The sequence below is a fragment of the Eleutherodactylus coqui genome, chromosome 7 (assembly GCF_035609145.1).
Source record: "Eleutherodactylus coqui strain aEleCoq1 chromosome 7, aEleCoq1.hap1, whole genome shotgun sequence".
NCBI classification, from domain to species: domain Eukaryota; kingdom Metazoa; phylum Chordata; class Amphibia; order Anura; family Eleutherodactylidae; genus Eleutherodactylus; species Eleutherodactylus coqui.
The window spans coordinates 93,868,882-93,894,882 of record NC_089843.1 but is presented as its reverse complement, the minus strand read 5'-3'; the positions used below and the strand labels follow the sequence as shown (position 1 = coordinate 93,894,882).

At 40.8% G+C, this 26,001-nt stretch overlaps 1 protein-coding gene across 2 annotated transcripts in view; it reads right to left on the bottom strand.

The window, feature by feature from the left end:
* The window catches only part of MICU3 (mitochondrial calcium uptake family member 3), a 122,358-nt gene that overhangs the window by 39,178 nt on the left and 57,179 nt on the right, over positions 1–26,001 (bottom strand). For both annotated transcript variants that reach the window (XM_066573378.1, XM_066573379.1), the window contains exons 5-7: positions 18,104–18,151; positions 12,694–12,776; positions 613–684 (exon numbers count right to left, since the gene is read on the bottom strand). In XM_066573378.1, coding sequence (XP_066429475.1) covers positions 613–684; positions 12,694–12,776; positions 18,104–18,151 — 203 coding nt within the window. The remainder of the gene's footprint in view (positions 1–612; positions 685–12,693; positions 12,777–18,103; positions 18,152–26,001) is intronic.

Genomic DNA, 26,001 nt, shown 5'->3' with positions numbered 1-26,001 from the left:
ATAACTGTGTTCCTGAAGGTCTCTGAATGAATTAATCTGCGGTGGGACGTTCACACTATCACTCCATTAATTTCAATAGGACTGCTGAAGATTCAAGCACTCAGACTCATTAAAAAGAATGACATGGTACTGTACATGTGTGACCGCAACTCTGTTCAATCAAGCAACTTTGGCACCAATTTTCTTGAGATCAATGGGAAGTCAGACCTCCCACTATCAACTAGTTATCCCCTATTCTATTGATAGGAGAGAGCTTCACTTCACGGGACAACTTCTTTAAAATCTTAGTTAAGAGCAAAATAAATTCCATATAAATGATCAACCTCTGACTACAACTTCCATCTCACCTTCACTTCCCCTCTTGCAGACAAACAGCATCCACTGCCGATGTTCATCCTAATCAATGCATTCTTCAGTCACCTACAGAGTCACCAACCCCTAATGACTACTCTCCTCCATTACTTGTAACAGTACGGGGGGTAGTTGGGTTATGAGGTTATTCGACCTACACTAAATAATACTGTAGAAGATTATGTTCTGCTTTCCTTTGCAGGTACCCTATTTATCATTATGTGGAAAAAGTTATCCGCGGAGCAATCTTAAACACGTTACCAGTTGAGCACACTTTTCTTCTTCTCCTTTCCGTTCTTTCTTTTCATTTTTCTTCCGAAATATTTCCTGTAGCTGAAAATAAAAATAAAATAAGCTTGTTTGTGCAACAGTATCATGTAAAACTAAAATCTAATTTCACTGGGATCAATACTGGACAATCATCGCTGGAACATCATTAGTTTATGTGATTTTGATTAATTGTTAGATATTCCCAGTAACAGCCTGTTCCATGTACTGCTGCTTGATGATGCATCCATAATCCCTTAGCGCTAAAGGGCGTACGTATACAATTTCTGGCAGTGGGGACTGTATGGAGACGGCCCGGTAGCTGAGCCTACGCCATACATGGTGGGTGTGGGCTGTCAAAGACAGCTGACACCTGCCCGCAACAGCTGCGATGAAAACACGGATCACAGCTGTTAACCCTTTAAATGCCCTGATCAGAGTTCAGGGGTTTCGAATGACCCACCCATGATCAGATCGCAAGTTGCCGTTCACTTTTCATGGCATCCGTGGGCCATCTGAAGGACCCCAGGACTGCGATATATTTCTGCCTATTAAGATGCGCCTATGGTCTGCCTTGATACAATGCTGGCAGAAATACCATATACTGCAATACTGAAATATTGCAGTATATGCTATAAGCGATCAAGTCCCCTATGGAGACAAAAAAATAAAAATAAGTGGGAGAAAAAGGTTTTCATTACTGTAAGAAATAAAGAAAAAAAAAATTCCGGTATTTATAATAATGAAAAAAAATATTTTGTACTGCTGTATCCGTGAAAATCTGATGTATCAAAATAACACATTTTTCTTGCTCGGTCAATGTCATCAGAAAAATGAAAATGCGCAACTGCAAATGCAATCAAAAATTTTTTATGCACTGTCCTGCAAAAATTAAGCCCTATCAACAGAAAGATTGAAAAGTTACGGTGATCAGAAATGGCTTAGAATTAAACAAAAAATATTTTTCAATGTACAGCAAAAAAAAAAAGAATTTGGTATTATCATTGTCCTACTGACCCACATTAGAAAGTCATCATGTCATTTTCGCCACAGTGTCTATGCTGTAAAAGCAATTTTTCCAATTTCACTTAATGAACGGAAAAAAAATCTTATAGCAGTCGGAAATTGACAACAGTAATTGAAATATATATTTTAAAAGCAGTACAGCAAAAAAAAGTATTAGCCCGCAGAATAAAATTAACGCCATTTTCGTTGCACTGTCTACACCATAAAAACAAGATCCGCACAAAAAATTGCGATTGTGTTTTTTTCCAATTCTACTCCACTCAATTTTTTTTATACATTTTTCAGGACATTATATGGTACCATTGAACATTCCAACTTGTCCCATAAAAACAAGCTGTCTGACAGCTACGTTGATGGAAAAATAAAAAAGTTATAATTTTTTGAAAGTGGGGAGGAGAAACCAAAAATCAAAAAAGAGATGCGTCTTTCGAAGTTTAATAATTATGTATATTAAAAAATAATATTCTCAATTCTTGGTAACATTAAGGAAAACATCTTCATTTTGTAAAGTGAAAAGCAATAATAAAACTAAGCAATTGTACTGATGAACGCTAACGTGTATATTGATCGCGCCGCTTATATTGAGACCTTTTGGTATAGTAAATGCTTTAAATATCTATGTAGACGCTTGTGTATGGGAGTGACCTACTATTAACTACTTCTACCCGCAGTTAGTCGGAATTAGTATATTGTAGGAAGCCGTGTTAATCTGGGGGAATACTCTGCTGAGAACCAGCAACTCAAATATCATCTCTCCACACCGAGTCATTTGTCTGCATAGTAGGCACCAAACATACCTACAGATCTTTTTTCATACTGTCAGCACAATTCAATTAAATGATTAAGATTTTTGTATGTCCGTAGAATTCCTTTGTGATGCTGTACAAATCATTACTTAATGAATGTGCAACTTTTTGAGGGGGGGCTTCAATAAACAAAAAACAAGTGTAGTATCAAAAATACTGTACAAAAAGTACAAATAAAAACTAAAACAAAAATTTCATTTTGACTCTTAACTCAAAATCTTTCACAGAAACAGATTTCTTTACATTTGGGCATGTGTAAGATGCTCCAATAGCTCTAGGCTAATACAGCTAATGGGTGCATTACTATAATGGTACAGAGAAACGGGTGAGACGATCCTTCTTGTCCACTTGGTTGGGGGGGCTTCTTACCGTTGTAACTAGTGAGACAAGCAATTCAAGGTCACGACTCCATGGTGGTCGCTTAAAATTTTTATGGAGGGGTTTCCAAAATGACTCCACTACAGCTCCCATAAGAGAGTCCAAGCAGCTGCTCCATCTTGTCCATTGTATAGTTATTTCTGTCTCATCTCACATAGCGGAGGTTAATATATATTTATACAGTATACCCAACGTTACATCGGAAATGCAATATATGTATTATCTGAAAATCTCATTTCTCCTTACATTTCTGCTTTCCTATCCTGAAACTCTGTTGTTCCTTGGTTATTTTTTCTGAATATTTAGACGTCACCATTCTCCGTGTCATAGGGGTGTGTCCTGTTACACAGTGATTCTGTTAACACTGATTGGATAGTGTCAGACTGTAGGAACCCCCCCCCCCCCCACACACACACACACCCCCAACTGTTTACACCCATCTGTCAATTATTTTCAAAATTGGTAGGAGGAATAACAGAGGAACAGAAGAACACAGAGTGCTAAAAGATGATGATCCAAGACTGTTATCCAATGAAGAGCACACGTATTTACTCTATACAAGGCTGATTCTACTTATCAATATAAATTTGTTCCTGCATCTCTGTTAAAATCAGTAGAAAATGGCCAACCCCTTTACAGTTCTAGCACCATGATGAGCATGATTCACAGAGCATGGTTAACTGGTTCCATGGGCCATCTTATAAGCTACACTGACAAATCAAGACTCCATAGTATGGGCTACATTTATCTAAGACCAGCATTTCATACACCGGTCTTAGTGGACCTAAGGGGTTGGACACTTTTGATTAATTTTAATAAGAGATGCAGGAACCAGTTTTGTATTGATAAGTTGAGTAAATAGGGATAAGAAAAAGGAGAACTTCTCAACAGTATTGGTGAAACAAATTTACTCTACTTATACATATAAACCTCTGTTTGCATCTCTGTTAAAACTAGTAGAAAAAGGTCGACCTCTTTAAACCAACCCTCCAGATTAGGGACAAAATTCTGTCTAGGGACAGGAGAGAGAGCTGTTCCCTGCAGCTGTTCTCTGTTGCCCATGCCACCCGCAAGTTCGAGGTTCTGTTTTTGGCCATCCAAGGTGGCCATGTCAGTTTTCTAACTAATGCACATTGTGCACTGCTCACTGATTGGCCAGCACTGCTCACATGAGCAGCTCTGGGCAATCAGAGAGCAGATATAGTGCACTGGTCGTCAAACACTACCAATGCACTGTGGAAATTAGGTAGTCTTAAGATTGCATCGGCCATCCTGGACAGATGAAAACAAGGCCTGGAACCTTCAAATTTGAGGGACGGCGGAGGACAACTGCAAATAATAAACCCCTTGCGCTCTCCAGCTCTGGGACAGTATTTTGTCCTAAAAGTAGATGGTTGCTTTAAGTTCATAAAAGGGGTACTTCATAAGGCTATGCCTTTTTTTACATGGATGTAAAAATGTGATGGACTTGTCTTCTGGACGTGAGCTAAAGAATGCTGGTTGTTGGTTCAACAAGTTTTTCTTGTCTTATAAATTTCTTCTAATACACACAACACACTTCAGGAATCTGATCATCTCATGCTCAGGCTGTAAAGTGATGGTTTTAGGAATCTGTCTTTAAATTGCCATGGTCCATGAAAGACCCAAGAATGTTTCTTGTTCACATTCCTCCAAGCATCCTTATCCATCACTCCCAAACAAATGATCCATTTATTTATCTTTTTTAAAGTTCATGAACTGCCATAGAACATTTTTGGATTTGTCAACTTGCATGCTTGGTTCTTTGCTGAGAGTCACTCAGTTCCTGTCTTTCCCCTTGGCTCTTTAAACATCTTGTATTACAGACATCAGGGACCGTGTTCGGTCACTGTTGGGTGACTTAGATTTAGCTAATTTAGCTTCAGTCAGACGTGGCCATTGTTATTTTTTTACATACATCTCTTTCATGCTTTATCTCTTCAGAGCAGATGCTATAAATAAGAAGGTGAAACTAAACTTGGAAGTCTTGCCAATGCCGGCTGATCGTTCAACAACCACGTCATTTTAAGCTGGAGAGCCAAAAGTTATTAACCTTAGCCTATAGATTGTTCATTAAATTGCCCACACACAGGTTGATCCTGTTTAGGATTACTTTTCATGTTCATTATGTAGAACAGATCTGAACATCTAACCATTTACATGGTGGTGATCTCCTATTGGTTGTGTAAGTAACCAATTCTTCATTTTAATTGGCTGAAGTCAGATACCACATTTACTACGGATCATAAGATGCCATTTAAAATCAATAATCCAATAAAGCAGGAAAAATACAAAAAGTTTGCTACTATGTTAGCCAGTAGATTAAAAAATTAAACCAAGTAGTCTTGTATATATAATACCTTTTAATGGTTAACAAAAAAAAAGATGATGTTACAACAAGCTTTCGAATCTATCTACAACTCTTCATCAGGCTAGAAAGCAGGCAATAATGGATATACTTATTTTAGTATAACAACAATATATCTGCAATGTTTCCCGGAGAGAGGTAGCACATCGGCTTAGCCTATCTTGACTTGGATAAAATCTCTAGTGACACCTACTTGCGAATTTCACTCTTTATAGGACTGTATCTTATAATTAAATACAGGTTGTGCTATGGAAAGGAGCCCGCCTCTGATCTTGGCAGCACACTATTTGGAGGAGGCTGTAGCCTCTTGCACCCTGTCTGACAGTCACGTTGCCCCTATGTGCAGTGTTTCGGCTTTAATATACTCTACTATTTAGTTTTTCTGTGCACATCACGTCAGAAAGACGGTGTTCTTCCTCCAACAATGAATACTTAGTGTGGAAGGTTATGTGCAAAGCGGATCAATTAAGGAAACGGAAGAGGCCTTCATCAACAAGTACCCAAGTACATAACCACTACTACATACAACTAAATGTTGTGTTCAGAGTCTGATTCAGAAATGGTGCCAAACTGGGTCTGTTGCAAACAGGAAAAAACCAAGGGCACCGTCAGTCCGAACGTCCAATCTCATCTGTGACATTTAGAAGTAGATTGCAAACAGGAAGAAACCAAGGCCTCTGTCAGTCCGAAAGTTTGAACTCATCTGAGACACTTAGAAGTAGATTGCAAACAGCGCTCAAAAATAAACTCAGAGACTGTCCTAGCAAGTTGGTTGTATCCTTAACGACATATCGGTGAGTGTTGGAATCTATGAACCTGAAACCATACCATAACTTGAGCAGGTGTAGAGGGGAAACATTAGTTGGCGATGTTCTTTGATGACATGTGGGGTATATGACAAATTTGCTGTGTTTAGTTTACTGAGAATGCCAAGTTATGTAATGGTTAGCGAAGAGATACATCCATATATCTTAGTGGTTGATGCCATCTATTGACTATTATTTATATTGCAGTTCTGATACAGTTTGGTAGAGTACATTTTCAATTGGTGGGGAGGGATCATGTGGCTGATAGGAAGTAGATTCTAAGCATGCTCAGAGCAGCGGAAAACATGGTACTGAGCAAACTGGTGACTGTCGGTTTTCTATATTAGAAAGACGGTATTCTGGAGTGTCCTAGTTCTGTACCTCACCTGCAGCACAGTAAGCCTTTGGAGTATCTACGAGCACTATTAAAGACCTAGTGACGTAGCATTATATTAACGGAGAAATGCAATACCCTCTCTCTCAGCTAAGCCTGCCATGTGTTCTTCATCGTTCTGCATAGAACCCTCAGACCAAGGGTATCAAGCCATGTTCAGACCCACCTAACAGTGAGTAACAGCACAAATGTGCTTGACTGATCCTTTTAATGTTAAAAGGGTGTCCAGGTTCCTACATGTTATTCTTTATTCATGGGGTAGGGGTTAACTAGCTGATTGGTGGAGTCTGACTGTTGAGAATAGGGCGGCTCTGTGTGAAGCACAGATCGGGCAGGCACACTATGTTCTATTAATTTTAATGAGAGCGCCAAATATTTGAGTGCTTGACTGTGCTTGACCCCTTCCACATAGGAAAGAGCTCGACAAAGCTAAAAGCGTAAATTACTGTACGTAGTTGCTGACTATGACTGCTATATGACTTTTGGAACTGTTGCTGTACTTTATGACAAATGAAGTGCGGTTTTATTTATTAGGTCCCATGAATTCACAGAATTCGAGGTACTGGGCTACTGAAAATCCCCACCTGACTTAGAAAATGCCACTGCATGAACAGAAAATTGGTGTTTGGTACGCATAGTCAGATACACGAACAGTGGGAGCAATTCCAATCAACTGAATACCGCAGTTTATCTGGACATGTTTGAATAGTTTTATGACACATTAACACCCAAAGAAAGTACTGCATTTTCCAACAATATGGGGAAACCTGCCACACCTCTTGTGACTCATTGGCACAGGCTCATGAACTATTTATGGAAGAGCGAACTGTGAGAAAGGGATCATGGCCACCCCGTTCCCAGGACTTGTCCACGTGCAATTTTAATCTGTGGGGAAATTTAAAGTAGAAAGTGTATGCCAATAATCTGCATACTCTGGATGAACTCAAGATAAACGTCATGAACACTATCTGCAGCATCTTGGCCCCTCCATAAATGTCATAAATGTAATGTCTTGTGTAGATGCACTGTACAGAAACTGTCTTGTCCTTTGTTATGGGTACTGAAGAGTTAATGTCTGTGAATGTATCCATCTAATGTCATGTGGTATGTTTGGAGTCTATAAATATGAGTGATTGGGTGTGAGAAGAAGCTTCTAGTTCTTCTTCAGAGATTGGTCATCATAAGTTCTTGTGAGTGCCGGGCACATCCGGGTACCTTTAACCCCCATGTGATGAAGAGAATGGAAGAGGAAGAAAAGTATCTTCAGGACATCAATGCGAAGAGCCAGTAGCGAGTGAGGAGATAGTGTGAGAGAGAGTGAGTACAAAGGAGAGCCCAGACTACCGTGCAGAGGTACTGTGTCCAAAGATTACCTGTGGAGAGTTTGCTCCTTTCCTTTTTCCAGGAGCGGTCCCGGACAGATAACTAGGACTGTTGGACCGGTGTCATCCTGAGTATACACCTTCCAGGAATGGTTCCATAAAAGTCTTAAGGATTGTAGGACCAGCATTATCTTGAGTTCCTCCCAGATCGTATTTATCTCTATTGCCTGCATCGGTGTGTTACTGTACCTTGTGAACTGTTCCAGTTACTAAAGTAAAGTTTTCCCAGGCCCTGACCGTTCCCAGGGACTGAGGTACTAAAAAGTTAACAGTGTGTGGACTCTGCTTATTACCGACTACGTCCTATACCGGTGGGAAAGGAACGATGGTGTCACCTGTGACAACCTAAAAATCTCTATGAATGTTTATTGGACATCCCTATTCAACTTTTCAATGGTACCATTTAATGTACCATGTAATGTATTGAAAAACTTTTAAACAAGTCTGAGTGGAGCGGAATGGGAAAAAATCATAATTGCACCTTTTTTGTAGGTTGATTCAATTATGGCCATACTAAATTTATATAATTTTTTTTGTTGTACTGCTTTTAAAAAATATATATTTTTTTATTTACTTCCTGTTGTCAATTTCTCACTGCCATAACTTTATTTTTTCTGTCAGTGAGACTGTGCAAAGCCTTGTTTTTTGCAGGATGACCTGTAGTTTCAATTGGTACCATTTTAGGTTATACATGACTTTTCCATTACTTTTTATTAAAGTTCTCCTTACCCACTCTGCTGCTGTTTGCACCCAGTTTCATGTCTGCAAATTTTGATTTTCAGGCCATCTTCCCCATTTTTCTGCTGTTTGCATTCAACTTTCAGGGAGGGAGTGTGTAGCAAGCCTAGCATTCTGCCAGTAATTCATGCCCTTACTTCCCATGATGCACTGCACAGTCTCTGGTCCAATCATCAGGGAGGTAGCATCTGAATACTCACCACTCTGCATTCCCAAGACGATCCGGCATTTAGAGACATTTTGGCCAAATAGTTAGTACACCCATTATGTTAAGTTTGTGTGTGCGTAATGTATGCCCTACTGATTTTATTCCTTGACAGCTCCTCTTTTAATGAATGGTCTAGACGTAATACTTGGACAAGATGTGTCTTCCAATCTTGGTATTATTCTTGTGTATATCTTGTAGTATACTTGCATTAAAAACTTTTTTGCTTTACTACTGAATTACCTGCCACTAGGGGGTCCCTCTTCCAGCACCTTTGCAATCCACTGCCTGTTGTTAGTAATTTGGCTACTCTAGTAACAGGGAGACTGGGACACTGCTAGTTACTAGATGCAACAGAGGGGTGGACATTCAGATGCTGCCTTACAGCTGATTGGAACAAGGCTATGCAAGGCAGCATGGGAAGTGTAGGAGAGGAAGTCCCGGCCAGTACATTACCAACAGAATGGCTGCTTGGGACCTGTAAGTGGATTGCAAACATCACGGCAGCAGAGAAATCTACATGGAAAAGTGAATTAATAGAGCTGAAACTAGGTGCAATGAAGACCTAGGCTGCTTCTGAAACTTTTTGAAAATTCAGGAAATCTAAAACTAATAATCACATAGATAATTTTTGTAATATTTTAGTTAATATTTGCTTAACAGTAAAAGGCCAGCAAGCTTGAGAAATCTGAGCACCGTCTGGCAGCGGTGTAGTCCTGTATGTATTGGTACCTGCATGCCATCATACAGTGATTCACAGTCACACTAGAACCGTGGCATTGTTTATTGTGGGATGAGTATGGAAGCTTTCTTGGCTTTTGTAAGTCAACATGTTTGTGTGTGGGAGAAATGCCAACATTAAGCTGTCAGCTGTGGTATTTCCACACAGTCTTGGCATGACAGTTACACCAAGTTCAACACCGCTAGCCTGCCCAGACTCTACACTCAACAGTTCTCTAGTCTCCGGGAAAAGAATTAATTTCATCCAATTTATGTACAGGCTTGCATATGACCACGGCCACCAGATCAAGTGAGACTGCAGTTAATCCCGATATCCCTTTCATATTATTTCTAACTCCCGGACGTCCAAGATGCTGAGATATGAGGATTTCACACCCTGGAGCTACCGATGATAATGTGGTCTCAGTGTTCCGACTGTCACAGTCACTGCATGATGACCCCCACCACAGCTTATGTCTCAGCTTCCCGGACACTTACAAGTGCAGCGTAGGGAGGTAGAAAATACTGGGATAATTGCAAAAATTCCTAAATATTGAAGATTTAACTACTTAAAGGCCAACCATTTTTTTGCTTTTCGCTTTCATTTTTAAATCCCTGCCTTCCAAGAACCATAACTTTCTTAATCTTCTATTGATGTGCCATGGCTTGTGTTTTTGTGGGTCAAGCTGTATTTTTTAATTGTACCATAAAATACAATGAAAAACTTTAAAAATGTGTGAGGTGAAATTGATTACAAAAAAACAAAACACAAATACCTTGTAAATGGGACATGTTCATTTAATTCTATGGATCAATACAATTATTGGCAATACCAAATTTATAGTGTTTTTTTATGTTTTAGTACGTGTAAGAAAAACAGTAGATTTTTGTTGCCACATTGTGACACCCATGCTTATTATTTTTTTGCTGATAGAGCTGTGTCAGGCAAGCAAGCTTATTTTTACTATTTTTGGGCACATTTGACTTATTGATCACTTTTAGGGATGAGCGAGTATACTCGCTAAAGCACTACTCGCTCGAGTAATGTGCTTTAGACGAGTATCTCGCTGCTCGGCCCTGAAGATTCGGGAGCCGCCGCAGCTAACAGGTGAGTTGCGGCGGGGAGCGGGGCAGAGCGGGCGGGAGAGAGAGATCTCCCCTCCGTTCCTCCCCGCTCTCCCTCGCCGCTCCGCGGGGGCCCCCAAATCTTCAGGGACGAGCAGGGAGATACTCGTCTAAAGCACATTACTCGAACGAGTAGTGCTTTAGCGAGTATACTCGCTCATCCCTAATCAATTTTGATTCAATTTTTTTCTGGGAACAGATGGTGACAAAAAGCCCGCAATTTTTGCATTGTGTAATTTTTTTACAGTGTTTACGGTGCAGAATAAATACTGCATAGTTTGGCTGCTTACAGAAGCTGCACTACTAATTGTTTAGTTTTTATTGTTTAGATTTTTATGGAAAAGAGTAGAGAAGTTTAAACAATACATTTTTTATGTATCTCAAACTTTCTTTTACTTTTTTAAGTCCAGCTAGGGGACGTGAACATCTGATTGCTTGTACCATACACTGCAATCCTTCTGCATTGCAGTATATTTCACTTTTTAATGTTAGCCTATTAAGCCCTACTATGGGTAGGGCTTAAAGGAGTTGTTTAACCAAAGCCTTTATCAGGAATACAGTCATGGTGGGAAGACTGAGGCAGTGTCAGACACACTTTTGAATCTCTGCTTCATTCACTTCAGTGGGGCTGCTGAAGATAGCCGAGCAGTTGAACTTGGCTATCTCCAATGGTACCATAAAAGAGAATGCAGCGGAGACATGGTAGCATGTCCTACACTGCCCCACATTTCCCAATGCACTGGGGCTGCATTCCAGATAAAGACTTTGGTGAGATAACCCCTTTCTACAGGATATGGGATAAGTAGCTGATTGTGGGAGTCCAACTTCTAGGACCCGCGCTGATCACAAGAATAAGGGTCCCGAAGTTCTCTGAATGAACAGAGTGATGGTCATGCATGCATATCCTTACAGAACTGCATTTTCTATAGGTAATGCAAGATAGTCTAAAATAATCCTCCGGTCTCAGCCTGAAGCTCATCCCTACTCTCACGCTATACACTGCAATTCTGCCTGTTCACATTGACTGTTACACAAACTCTCCACAAGCATATAGCCCTAGTTTCAGTAGGCAGGTTGACTATAAACTAAAGGTTTCAGTAAAGGCAGGTTGACTATAAACTAAAGGTAGCACTAGTGAAGAAGAGATGGCAGTCAGGTATAACTACTACAAATGAGCCTCCAAAATGGGGAGTGAAGGGATCACATGAATAATAATATATTTTTTAGAATTCACTTTGATTGCTTGTGAAGAGATTGATTCAAATATTAGGACTGGGAACGTCTCTTCATGTAATTCTAATAGAGTTTATGGCTCTGCTCAACTCTAAAAGGATGCAATAAAGAACTAAGTTCTTAGTAAGGGATAACAGGTTTGAGTTTTCAGGATGAAGTTTCTACATAATACCTGGTAATTATCAGCCAAACAAATAATTTATTATCATAGCTAGTGACATGTTCAATTTTAAATAGACGTCACAATGTTATATATATTCGCCTAACCTTATATTTACTAACAGAGAGAATTCTCTGATCTTGTGTGGAAAGTCGAAGTCGTACTTCTTTTGAAGTTGGAGTAAGGCAAGTCCTACACTTTGATTACAGACAACCTCGTTTGAAATACAGTTAAAAAAGGAATTAGCCATTGGAAAAAGGAAGTTGATAAAGAATGGCCAGTCTCCAGTATGGCAAGTAAACATTAATCTGTCCAACCCCATCGGAACAGGTATCAAAACAAAGTGAAGAATGCCTATCCTTGTGCAGCTGGACGCCCTTTAATGTTCATGCACTTACCTGTAATTAGCTCTTTTCACATCTGGACATTTTAATCTGCCCTAGTTACTGACTTAAAACATATTTTATGTTCTTTTGATATTAGAACTGGAAAAAAAATGGCCTTGTGATGTGGTTACTTTTAAAGCAAGGAAGAATTTGATACTGAACAAGCTGTTGAAAAGCTGAAGCAAGAGTTGGCATAAGTGGGGCAGGTGTAGTCTTCTAATGTGGACTTAGGCAACAAGATGCGACTGTGTATATATAAATATTTCTACCCGCTGCGTAAAGTAGAGTTCAAAATCCATGATCTGGTAAGGGTAACTGTGTGAGACTTACCACCAAGAACTCCTCTCTGTCCACCATCTCATTGCCATCTGTGTCAAACATGTTGAATGCAATCTTGAATCCGGCATGAGGTTCTGGAAGGTGTTTGAAAGAGGATTGTGAAAAAGTAATGCAAGATACATATTTCCACCTATTGCATATGCAGATCAAAAATTAAGGCTCAGTCACATGAGAGTTTTGTGTTGCGCATGTGTTTTGCGTTTGCGATTCGCATCTATTAGAACCAATGCTTTTCAATGGCAGCGGTCAAATGTCCGATTTTTACTTGCGCAAAAAAATTTGCACCAGTAAAAAATAGGACAGTGAATTTCAAAACACAACTAACTGCAGCATCAGGATTCTTTGGATGTGAAACCCCTAGATGCTGTCACATCCAGGGGTTTCACCTTGTGGTCAGTGGGGCTGGTGGCAGCAGTGGTGGCCCCATTGACAACAGACAGAGAAGATCGCAGCCTCATTGAAAGCAATGGGCTGTCGGCTACCCCTGCAGTGATTTTCGGGGAAGGGCTTTAAATAGCCCTTTCCTAAAAAATCATCCCTAGCATGTGTAAAAAAATATACACTCACCTCTCCGCCACTTCCGGGGCTCAGGCGCGTCTAGCCACTTGGTCCCCCTGAACTGCACTGAAGTTCTTTCAGCAGGCCGGGATTTAAAATCCCCGCCTGCTGAAAGGGCTGTATCTGATTGGCTGAGTGCTCAGCCAATCACAAACAGCGCTCAGCCATTCATTTAATTTAGCCAATTAATTGCACTGTAATCAGAATCCCTGTTTAGAGCTGGCATCTGACTATTATGGTTATTATTCAGAGGTATACTAGAGATTAGCTGCTGTAAAGAAAAAAACAACAACTTTTTTTGAAGGGTGAATATGGCGCAACCTTCAGACAAAGATGACTGTCAGGTATGTGTTTGCCAAAAGAAATATTAGTTTATTGTTCTGAAGCAGCTTGTAAACGCATTTCGAGGTATATACACCCCTTTCTCAGTACTTACTGGGGATATACCTTCCTGACGGTGTATCTTAGAAAAAGTTCTTTCAGTGCTGAAATAAACTAATATTTCTTTTGGCAAAAGCATGCCTGACCGTCATCTTTCTCTAAAGATTGCACCATATTCACCCCTCCAAAAAATGTTATTTATTTTTTCTTTGTCTGTGATTCCATAAATTTACCATATGGGTAGAACGTTTCGTAGGGGAGCTCCATCTTCCTAAGAAAATAAAAAAGTTGTCTCCATCCTATCCCTGCTATCAAGCTCCAGGTTCCTCATTTCAGACTTTCCACATCTGGGCTGCTCCACTTCATCTTTTTGCTTCTATTTCTATATTGTTTCTAGATATGGGTAATACTTGACAAGAGGCAGTGGACAACAAATTAGAGGGCAGTGAGACCCCTAGTTCTCAGCACTTAAAGAGTGATTTTTCAGCCCAAAAACGTAATATTGGATAGAGTAATTTACAATTTTGCTAATTACCACACTGGCCGTCACATCATTTCAAGTTGTTTGAAAAGTTTTTGACTATTTAGCAAAATAATACATAAATAGTCAGATTTGGCAGTTTGCCCTCCTTTCAGTAGGATTTCAAAGTAAACTTTATTTCAATACAGAATACATATATACTTTCTCTTAAAAAATAACTTTTTACTATAAAACCAGGACTTAATTTCATGGCCAATCTTCCCATATACCTCTGGCTATCTGGTTGGCAAAATAACTGCTCATCAAGTATCTATCTTATGGTCCTTTTACACGGGACGAGCGGTCAGGCAAACGATGCCGGACAGTTCATCCCCATGATGCTTGCTCCTGTGCTGTTCCACACAAGCGTGTATCGTTGGCACAGCTCACAGCGCAGCCGGAATGGAGGCGGAGCGGGCCGGGGAGCGTTCTCCCCCCACCCACCTCCATTCATTGTAAGCAGACAGTCGGGCAGCAATGTGCTATCAGCTTCACTAATGCGGGTGAGTAGTTCTGTTAGTTTCTGTTTGGGGGTTCTGTCACAGCGCTGTTTTCTGTACCTGTGACATAGCTACCGGAAGGAATCCTACAGTGCAGTGAAGAACACTGTGGGAACGCTCCCTAACTAATCAATTAGGAGTACTTATTAGTTAACTTATGAAGAAGTTGAGATAACACCAAGTGGTTATGATCATTTCTATTCCCAGGAGTGCTGTATGTTTTGTATTACAGTTAGGCTAGAACATAAAATGGCATGGCTGAGGTCTGGAGTCTTATCTAAGATTGGTCAAGCCACTGTACAAGAATTGCAATGGTTTCCCTAAATATTATATTAGAGCTGGTGCTCCCATATGGAGGAAGTAATATTCCAGCTGCTGGGAAGAAATCCTAAATAAGAGGAACTGTGCCTGTGTTTTGGAATGAAGATTTTACGGGCAAAGAAAAAAATTACCGTATATACCGGCGTATAAGACGACTTTTGAACCCCGAAAAATCGGGTCTGAAGTCGGGGGTCGTCTTATGCGCCGGTAATACAAAAAAAAAAAAGTGTAAAAAAAAAAAATTCATTACTCACCTCCCCCGGCGTTCTGTCGCGCTCCGGCAGGATGTCGCTCGCTCCTCGTCCCCGGCGCAGCATTGCTTTCTGAATGCGGGGCTTGAAATCCCCGCTTCCAGAAAGCTAGTACACACGCCGGCAGCCATGACAGCATTGAATGGCTGTGATTGGCTGAAGGCGCACGTGTTAGCAATCACACCCATTCAATGATGTCATTGAATAGTGTGATTGGCTGAAGCCACGTGTGTTTTAGCCAATCACAGCCATTCAGTGATGTCATTGAATAGTGTGATTGGCTGAAGCCACGTGTGTTTTAGCCAATCACAGCCATTCAATGATGTCATGGCTGCCGGCGTGTGTATTAGCTTTCTGGAAGCGGGGATTTCAAGCCCCGCATTCAGAAAGCAATGCTGCGCCGGGGACGAGGAGCGAGCGACATCCTGCCGGAGCGCGACAGGACGCCGGGGGAGGTGAGTAATGAATTTTTTTTTTTCTCCACTGTATATCGGCGTATAAGGTGACAGTTGGGGGGTCGTCTTATACGCCCCGTCGCCTTATACGCCGGTATATACGGTAGGAAAGTTGATTTTTCAGATTCTCTGATGGTTTTAGGAAAAGTGAAGACAGCTTAATTGTGGCTGAAAGTCAATTTTCTCCTTTTACTCATCTCTTACAATCGGGAGAAACAACCTTCCTGTAAGGATACATACATTCAGTTGTAGGGTGAAAGTGCGAGAACATTCTCTTGTAATCTGATACTCCTTGAAATAATTCTAGGGGTTTTCAAAATTTGATTCACTATCTTAAGGGAATCTTCCAGGAATGAAGTATTGATGCCCTATCCTGTGTGGCCTGTGAGGGTCTGCCACCCAGGGCCTCTGCCAATTGGCGTAAACTAATGGCTCCATACATACTGCACTGGCTCTGGACGGTACTACAGACACCGCTCTCATTCGACAACACATTGGTGCCATACAGCCCAGCTGATTGGTGCTGGTCCTGGGCAGCAGACCTCTTCCATTCAAAACTGATGACCTATTCTGAGGACAGTAACTGCAAGGAGAGCAAAAGACAGCGCTCCTATAGTGAAGAGATCAAAATAAAATAAGAGAAGAATTAGTCAGGTGGCATGCCTCGTATTGGTGGCAAACATACCGAAGAGTATGTAACAGCTGCAGTCCTCCTCCTAGCGGATCGCTGGATACAAGTTAGTGCGCAGAAATGAAGGGGGTACCAAAGGAAGAAGATCAGCATTGCTGTACAGGTCAATGCAATGAAAATTCTACCCAGTTTTATCTTGATTAGTTTTAGGCCGGACTCGTACGACCATATTGGAATTACATATTACGCAGGCTCTGTACACCCATGACATACCCAGGAGGTCGCAGGCAATCAATCACATTGCCTTACGCAGTTCCACTCACATAAGCGTGTTGGAATTGAGGAATCTGCGAGCGCAAAATAGAACGCAACATGTTTTATTTTGTCGCTTATATAGGTGAGATAGAGCCCATTGTTTTCCATTATTGCGTATATACACGCGTCCATAAGCAACTACATTGTGTATGGGCTGCAGGTATACGCATCATCACTAAGCGCCGGTGTGGGAAATATAAACAAAAATACAACAGGCGCGCTGCATATGACCACGTGCAGTACAATTGCGCCGACATAAGCGGCTGTTCGCTTGGTCACGGCCAGGTTCACAGCTGTAAAACGCTGCGGAAGCCTCACTGCATTTTATGCTTACGGCCGTATCAGCCTGGTCTTAAGTACATATTTTTTCTGCCTATTGTCAATAAATTATTGTTTTTTTATGTCCTATTTTTAACGAACTAGTTTATGTGGGTGAGTGATTTCTGGAAATTCTATTATTATTTTCATCTTTTGTGAATTGTTCTATTTTGTGTTTGCTTTTATCTGCTTGTTACTATTCTTTTTATGTATCCTAGGTAGTATACACAAACATTTAATTCACAGCTCATTTAATTGGTGTTATTTATTATTGTAACATGAGTTTTCTTTAGGAGTATTATCTGTATTAGCCGGGACCTAGTAATTGGTGGAGATCATCACATGCCATGTTTTTCCCGCTTTTAACACACATTTAAATTCCCCTTTTTCTTCATCTTCTGTAAGTGGCCTAGTGGAGGGGTCAACCCAGCTCTGTCATACATAGCCCAATAAAGAGTTGTACAATATACTCCAGCCTCTACTGTTCTGTATAGCAGCACCGATCTTCTCTCTTTGGTCTCGCCTTCATATCCCGAGGACAGGTCATCAATGATTCAGTCTTAGAAAACTAGTTAGGTTGGTAGAGGATTTCTCAGAAACCTCTTTGCAAAAACGATTATTTAAGCTTAGTGGGTTTTTTAGTTGATGAAGCAGTTGCAATAAATTGTAGCTTACTACATAGATATTCTTTAGTTTTATACAGACATTTCTTTCATTTTTTGAAAGCTAAAATTGACCATTTCATTTCTCTACTTACTAAGACTATTTCATGACACCAAGGAGTTATGTTCCTTTCCTTTCTTCTCACTGCCCAGTTGTGATTTGCTATCCCTGTTTAATGGGTACGGATGCACTGACTACCTTTACTTCAGGGTAACATAAAACACATTGATATGCATATGTCATTAATTCAGAAGGATTGCTGATCCAGGCAGTTATTCTGATTGCCAGATTTGGAGTCGGGAAGTATATATCCACAAAATTAAGAAAATTGGCTTCAATCTCATGGGGGGTGGGGGGGGGGGGATTGCCTTCCTTTGTTTGGGTCAACATTGTAGGATAATAGGCTGAACTGGATGGACGCATGTTTTTTATTTCAGCCTTACATACTATATTACTATGTCATAGTGTTCTCAGAGTGACACACTTACTTGTCAATATGCAGAGCAGGAAGAGATATTCTGTGTAGGAAATCATGCCTAAAGAGGAAACAGAATATACTGTGAAAACCACGTTATTTTAAAGACAAGCACATTTTTTGCATTGCTGGTTTTTGGTTAGCTAAATTCTAATGCTTAAAGAAATGTAAATGTATAATACATAATAATTAAATATATAGAATGCATCTATTCTGCTTTTTTATGACACACAGCCACCAGTACAATAGACACAGTACACAACCATATGATACAGATTGGAATATCCAATAATGAAGAGGAGCAGCATGGGCTTACACTGGTAATACCATGAAGAACTAGAGTCATGAGTTTGATCTGTAGGGGCACCACAGGTCTTGAATGATACATAGTAAAGCTTGCGGCACATCAGGATGCAGCTTGTCATGTCACAGCTGCCACAGAGACTTTTCATAAAGACCAAGCCCCAGCATGGTTTTCAGTAGAGTTGAGCGAACATACTCTGCCGAGCTTGATGCTCGTTCGAGCATTAGCGTACTCTATGGTGCTTGTTACTCGAACGAGCATCAAGCCGTGTTCGACCCCGCCTCAGTTTTGGCTCCTCCCCGCTGTGACGTGTCTGTTTTGGCCCCTCCCCGCCGCAGTGCGTGTCATTGGCAAATTTTTTGGCTGGCTGGCGACAGAGAGAGAGAGAAGGAAAAAAAAAAGCTTGGGACCCGTTGTCCCACCTACAAAAATGCTCGAGTCTCCCATTGGAGTCAATGGGGTTCGCTACTCAAGTAGAGCTCTCGAATTTTATGAAAAGCTCGACTTGAATAACGCATTTGGGTGCTCGCTCAGTTTTCAGCTTTCTTGATTTCCAATGATACTACAACAAGGTGTGCATCAGACATGACTACTGTAAAAAAACAAGATTTTAATTTCTAAAGTGCATTAAAATAAATGTAACATTATCCACAAACATATCAAACATATTAGAAATATATATATGTCGTCTGAGTTTCAGATTGGAGGATATATGACCCTCCTATCAAAAACAAATGGAGAATAATCAAAAAACATAAGGAAAGGCCTGGTTTTGGTAGCCCAAGGCATCTGCCCTCTTGGCTCTTCCGTAAACTGGCCTGCTGGACTTGCTCTCGGAATGCTTTGTTCTTTAGCGTCATTTGCACAATGTTTCAGGTTCTCATAGAGGATCATGTTGTCAGTCAATAATGCTACAACTGCCACACTAAGCCCACTGATCCTACGAAGGCTTTACGCCTTAAATGGAAGGATTGTTTTCTAACAAACACAAACATACCACCTACTATCTGTAGCCTTATGTTTGCTATCACCTTGCAGTAACAGGGCATTAGCCACATAACTGACCTGAATGGGAAAAAAAACCTGCGAGGCAGAATGTCCCTTGGATATCAGATACAGGAGTGTTCTGATAAAGTGGTGTGAACTTTAAAATATGTTAAACCCATTTGTTTTATAGCTGAATCCATTTGTTTGATGCCACTCTTTTTGTTGTGAAACAAAGACTAGCTGAGCAACTGTCAGGCGGCATGTCAGCAGAAGTGAAGACCGCTATCTAAGAGGTCTTGAAAGCATTCCCTCCTTTTGTTTGTGGCCTCCAGAAAAAGATAGTTCTGCTTGAATGACCTGAGTGTTACGGGAGAAAGACCCTGGAATGGTTATGGCTCAGTAGGCAAGTCCTCAACAAGGATGGGACTGAGGTCACCAGAGAGGGAATCTCAAATAATGTAAAGTACAACAAAGCATGATTATGTAAGAAATAAGTATTTCATTTGCTAAAAAAATGAAAGATAGGTTCCATGACGAATATTGGGGGCAGCATGATGGCTTAGTGATTAACACTACTTTCTTGAAGCACTAGGATTCCGGATTTCTAACCATCCAAGACACCATCAGTATGGAAGTTGTAGGTTCTTCTTATCATGCTACAAAAACATACTGAAAATCTACAAATTTGATCTCTATGAAAGGAAGAAAGAGGGAAAAGAGGGAGGCACTTCCTGGTGAAATAATGATAGGATGATAAGATGAACATGAGGTATAATCTGATGCACTATCCTTATGGGCATGTGTATCAGGCTCAACCCCCTTAAAAGCCAGGGGGCAAAAGAAGAAAAATGGCCAGCTGCCGCTCTACCTGGAGGACCTTCTATTCCATATAGGAAACGGGATAATACTCGGTAAATAGTAGCTGTGCAATCTCCATCAAACCTGGCAGGGCTCCAGACTAAAGAAAATTATGTAGGGGCCATTGGCTCCTCAGCAGAAAAACTTAGGAGTCAAATAAAGTTTTTAGTAGCCAAATAAATAAAGAATAATTGCAGAATAATTTTAGTCTAGTAGTGTAGTTCTAAGAAAAAGTAAGTGAATCCTTCGGAATTACCTAGATTTCTGGCTTGATTATTTAGAAAATATCCAATTACTATCCAAATCCCAATTGTAAACAAACACAAACTTACTACAACAATGTAAGCAGGCGGTGGAGTTCTGTATGGTGCGGCATTGAGAGATGGAAGGGAGGCAGCATTTAAAAAAAAAACTTTAAAATAACTTTTTACTGTACTGTAGCCAAAAGAATAATATTTACGCTCCATAGGAGGGCACTTATACTTGAATGTTGCTTATGATACTCGTGGCATAAACTCTTAGAGACAGTATTTCATTCCTTATCACCCATTATATACGTACTCATTTCACGCAATTTTACATTGGCATTTATATTTCCTGTTCATCTCTTTCAACTGACAGCAGCAAGGCACATGATTTACAGGCCCTCCTTCATCATGCCTAACACCGGATATTACATGTTTTGACTGACCCATTACGCTCCGTAGGAGCTCTATCCTTTATTTACTAGACGCCTGCCATCGTAGATGTCACCAGAATCAGGATCTCTTGAGTGATCCATTACATTAAGCTGCATCATATGTAGTAACAGCCTCTCCCGTTATGTTTTCATCAGAATATGGGCACTTAATTTCCAGAGGTCCGCAGCATGTACTATCATGGTGACCTCATGCACCGTAAGTGCTAGCATCTACACTTAAAACAACCTGTTTCGCTCTCATTTTTTTGTGATTTAGGATCTCTGCAGACTCAAGGACTCACTACATACATATATTTATGAATACAGCGCACTGCTACACCTACTGCAGCTACCTTCTTAACCGATGTCTTTCTGCCCCTTCCCACATCATATTATCACATGCATATCACGGTGCAACAATAGAACAATATGCACAAATTAACTCTTACACAGCCTACATTAATCTGTATGCATGACCTTTCTTAAAACCAAATTATAGCGCAATAACTTTACTTTGCACACCTCATTTCAGCATCTCTTTGGAGAGTTACTCTCTCAGTCCTTCTCACCTACACCCTGGCCAGGGATTTATGCCTAATGTCCCCGGGGGAAGTTTTTACATTCACTACCATCGGTGTTCTCTTTGCTGATTATCAGCACCTCACACTATGGTTGTACTTTGACCCCGATGCCTCAGTGTCTGGCAATGGCAGGGAGGGAGACTTCCTATCCTCTCACCAGTTGTGTAGTCCTTCGCTCCAGTGATACAGCTAATCTTCCATTCAGCAGTCTCTTCAGCCCAGTCTCACTCCTGGTAGCTCCTTAGCATGGGAACCCTGCCTGCATCCCTATTTCTACAGATCTCTTTGTACTGCCTCCTCCTCGCACAGACCCTGAATTCTAAACTACATTACACTTTCGAAATGGCTGCTGGCCATTCCCTACTATATCATCTGGGGCTACACAGCTAACGAGAGCTCTTTTTAGATAATTCTCCATAAAGTCCAATTGCTCTATTCACTTGTATTACTAATATCCCTTGGTGGTGCTGGAGCTCCTGCTTGTGGCCAAAGCGGATATTGCAATCTGCATTATTGTAACTCAGTCCTAGATGCCACAGAATGGCTGATAGAGACAGTGGATGGGACCTTGCTTTGGAATGTTAGTTCAGTTACCCATGTCTGCCGCCCTCTTGCTATTCCGGGCAGACATGGGTGTGGCTCTGCTCCTCCTGTATGAATGGACTCTTGGCTTCTACCTTCTATCAGCACTGCAGGAGTTAACCTTCCTCAGTGCTCACAGCCCAGCTGCAGCTTAATAGGCAATTACCCTCCTATTTAAGTGAGCTGGGGACCCTCCCTCTTTGCCTGAGTGTTGCTGTGTGTTTGACTTAGACACCCAGCATACATAGGTCGCCTGTCTCTGACTTTATTGTCTCTTTTATCCTGTACTTGTATCTGTAAATCATTTGTTTGCTGCCTTCCTGTTTATGCGTTTGTCTCTGTCATCCAGCATAACTTTCCTATCTCTGACTTCACTGTCCGCTCTTTATCCTGTATGTTTGCTGCCTTCCTTATTTTACATCTTATCCTGTTTATGTGTTTTGTCTCTGTTACCAAGCATAGCTTTTCCATCTCTGACTTTGCTGTCTGCTGTTTGTCCTGTACTCTTGTCAGTATTTGTTTGATCACTGCTTTCCTGACTCTTGTATCTAATCCTGTTTGCAGTCCGGCCTGTTTCAAGGTGCCTTGACCGGTGCTTCTGCCTCTTGGGGGTCAGCTGCCAACAACACCAGGACTATTCCAAGAGGTAGCGGCCTCCCCTGTTTCCCACAGCGAAGGCCGGATCCCTGTACAGGGGTTAAGGGGGAAATACTGGGGAACTAGCAGGATAACGCCCTTAGGTTTAGCCCAAAGTCAAACCGGTTGGTTAGCACAGTGCGTCCACACTCGCTGTCCATAACACGGAGCACAGTACCGGGCAACTGAGCCACTGTAATCTGTAAGAGGGAAGCATGGCACAGCTCATCCCTCTTACACTAACAACACACAAACAGTTATACTTTTCATGTCTTTTATTGAGTGCACTTTGTAAATGTCTAGAGTGCAGGAAAAAAAGTAAGTGAATCTCTGTGTTAATCACTTAATCAAGAGCTAATTGGCAAAGGGTGTTTCAAGTAAGGAGATGAGATTGGAAGTGCGAGTTTCATAGGTGCATTGCCCATTAAAAAAAGCAGACAAAATCTGGTTACTGAAAAAAATCTGTTTTTCTCAAAAAGATTGGTAAGTGTGAAGCATGCATTGATGCAAACAACTTCCAGAAGACCTCAGAAGATGCATTATAGAGAAGCATGAAGCTGGAAAAGTAAACAAAAACATTGCTAAAGACTTTGGTGTACAATAATCCTAAATTGGGGTACTTTTAAACGAGTTGATTTATCATTTGAACAAGCAAATGACGTCAGAGTTAGCTCGTTTGCACTTGTGCAGCATGCTTTGACAGGCAGATATATTCTTGGTTTGTTAAAATGAAAAATCATTCAGAATCGTATTGTCTTTCACATTCGCTGTATAAGTGAATGAGAATAACTGAACTAGCGCTGTTTAAACCAAACAATAAGTGATAGAGCCTACAATGATTTTTATCACTTTCACTCGTTTGAACAATTTTTCTTGAACGATAATCATTCTAAAAACACGCTTAGAAAAATTACCTATAAATGGAGAAAATTCAGGACTGTTGTTACTTTCCCTAAAAGTGAGTGTCCTGTTAGGATCACTCCAAGGGCACTCCACCCAACACTAAATTAGTAATTTAATAGATAACACAGATCCAAGACTGGCATGCTTGACATCAGAGTGTCACATCTGTCTCCTTAGCCTTGTGGTCTACAGGTGCTCTGGAACTTTCCTGCTCAGGTGTGGGGGATTGTGCTGGCTGTGTGTGGGTGTGTGTCTCCAGTCAGCCAATCACTCTAGGTCAGTACACATATAAGCTGTCTTCCCAGGTGTTGTGTGGTCAGCTTTCTCTGCTCTCATTTCTCTCTCTGTGTTGTGTGAGCAGGTTCCATGTGTGGTGGCTGCAAGAAAGGTTTGTGTCTTGTGGTTTTGTCTGGTTATGTCACTGGATTCCTGGTTAGTGAAGTGGCCCGCAGGCTACCATATTTTGGCCAAAATGTCAACAAATACCTGGCATTTATAGCATTAACATGTGCTACTAGTGTTTGTGTATTGGCTGCTGTATGGTGTGATTTTGGTTCCGTGTGTCATCTTATCCAGTCCAGTTGTCCCTGTTGGTGGTGGCATCTGTATGCGTGGGTGGCCTGGATGCGTGGGTTCCTAGGGGCAGCAAGGGCCCAGATCTGAAGACTGCTGGGCCGCCCTTTATTGGGCCGAGGTCCCAGCTCAGGTAGGTCCTTGGTCATCTTCCTTTGTAGAAGATAGGGAGAGGAGTTAATCGGTGGTTGTTTCACCTGGTGTTCCCTATTTGTAATAATTTTCCTGTGGGCCCAGTGCTCACTTGCCCACACAAATGTAACACGCAGTCTTTATGTTTTTCCTAAAAAGAACAACTAGTTCATGTTACTATCAGAAGTGCTTGTTTCTGCACACACAAAGACTATACAGCATGTTGGGAAATCTCTTCATGACAGAGGTGATCTTTCTTTTTTCATATAACAGATTAAGAAAGTAATAGTAGTATGTATATCGCTTGGACAAGAACTGTCATATGCTATATGTCCAAGAACTGACAAATGTTTGACAGTAAGAAAGCTGATCTGGTTGTTTCCTATGCTTCAAAATCAGTAACAAAAAAATAATACACACAGTGCTAAGTGGTGTATATACATGTTACATTATAATATATTTCAAGATGTGAATATCTCTTTAAGCCATGTCTGTGTGATATATTGGTTACATTTCTGCTTTTTTAGCGTTAGCAATTGTTGACGAGGTCAATGCTTTTGAAAGGCGTCAGAAATTATGTCAATAGAAATCCATAGGATATAAGTTTATAAGTCAAATGAGAAGGAATCTGTCGCTTTTCATGTCAGTCTGGAGATTGTGACACAGATATTGAAGATGTCTACTGACATTTATAATTCAAAACTGAACACAACACGATCTATAAGAAATGACCACCCACGTTGTTACCTCCCTCTTTGTTCCTTTCAAACACACAAAGTTCATTGTTCCTTCAGACACTATTGTTTAATATCTTTCACCCGCCATATTCTAGTATGAACAGACCAAAAGCAAAGGCTACTGTCTGCAATATTTACAATACTGCTACAATGATCCCTCATCCTTATGTGTGTAATCATCAAGAAAGGAGACCATGAAAACAAATGATACTGAGAACTTAGGACCTGACAGTAGGACACTATACCTGATCTAAAGGATTCCATATAGCCATGTAATAACTTGACTGTATCATTTATAAAACTGGTTGCAGATGTCTCCTGAAATGGATCAACCCAATATGTGGACTTACTGTATGTCCAATCTTAGCTAATAAAGAACAATCATTGTATAATAAAACGTTCTAATATAGGGTCATTTGTTTTGCAGTCCCTTAAATGGGTATTCCAGGACTTTACAAATTTCTAACCTGTCTCAGTGAAACATTCAACAAGGCCTTAAATGAGTGCTTGTGCTTCAATCAGGGTGTCACATAACCCCAGCTGTCTGAATGTCGTGACTTTCTCAGTTGTAATGACCATGGTCAGTCTCCCAGCTTCCGGTCCTGACTGTCCTGTCTCAGCCATATGAATATTTATGAGCTGGACGGGCACTCAGGAACAGATCCCCCAGAGTTATGGGCAGGCACAGCTCTAACCTCAGAAGAGGATACTGCATGCTCACTAACACAGCCCAGCCCCGCAGCCTTCTCCCTCTAGCTGTTACCGCTCTGATGGCTGTCATATGTTGGGTAGCAGAATGTTATATATTCGTGGATAGGAGCTCACGTTTTATTCATGGACAAAATGTATAACAATTGGTAAATGAGCAATAAAGGTAACATTTCTGGATGGTGTGTATGTAGAGTATACATCTTATTCCACAGCATTGGAGTGGCTGGG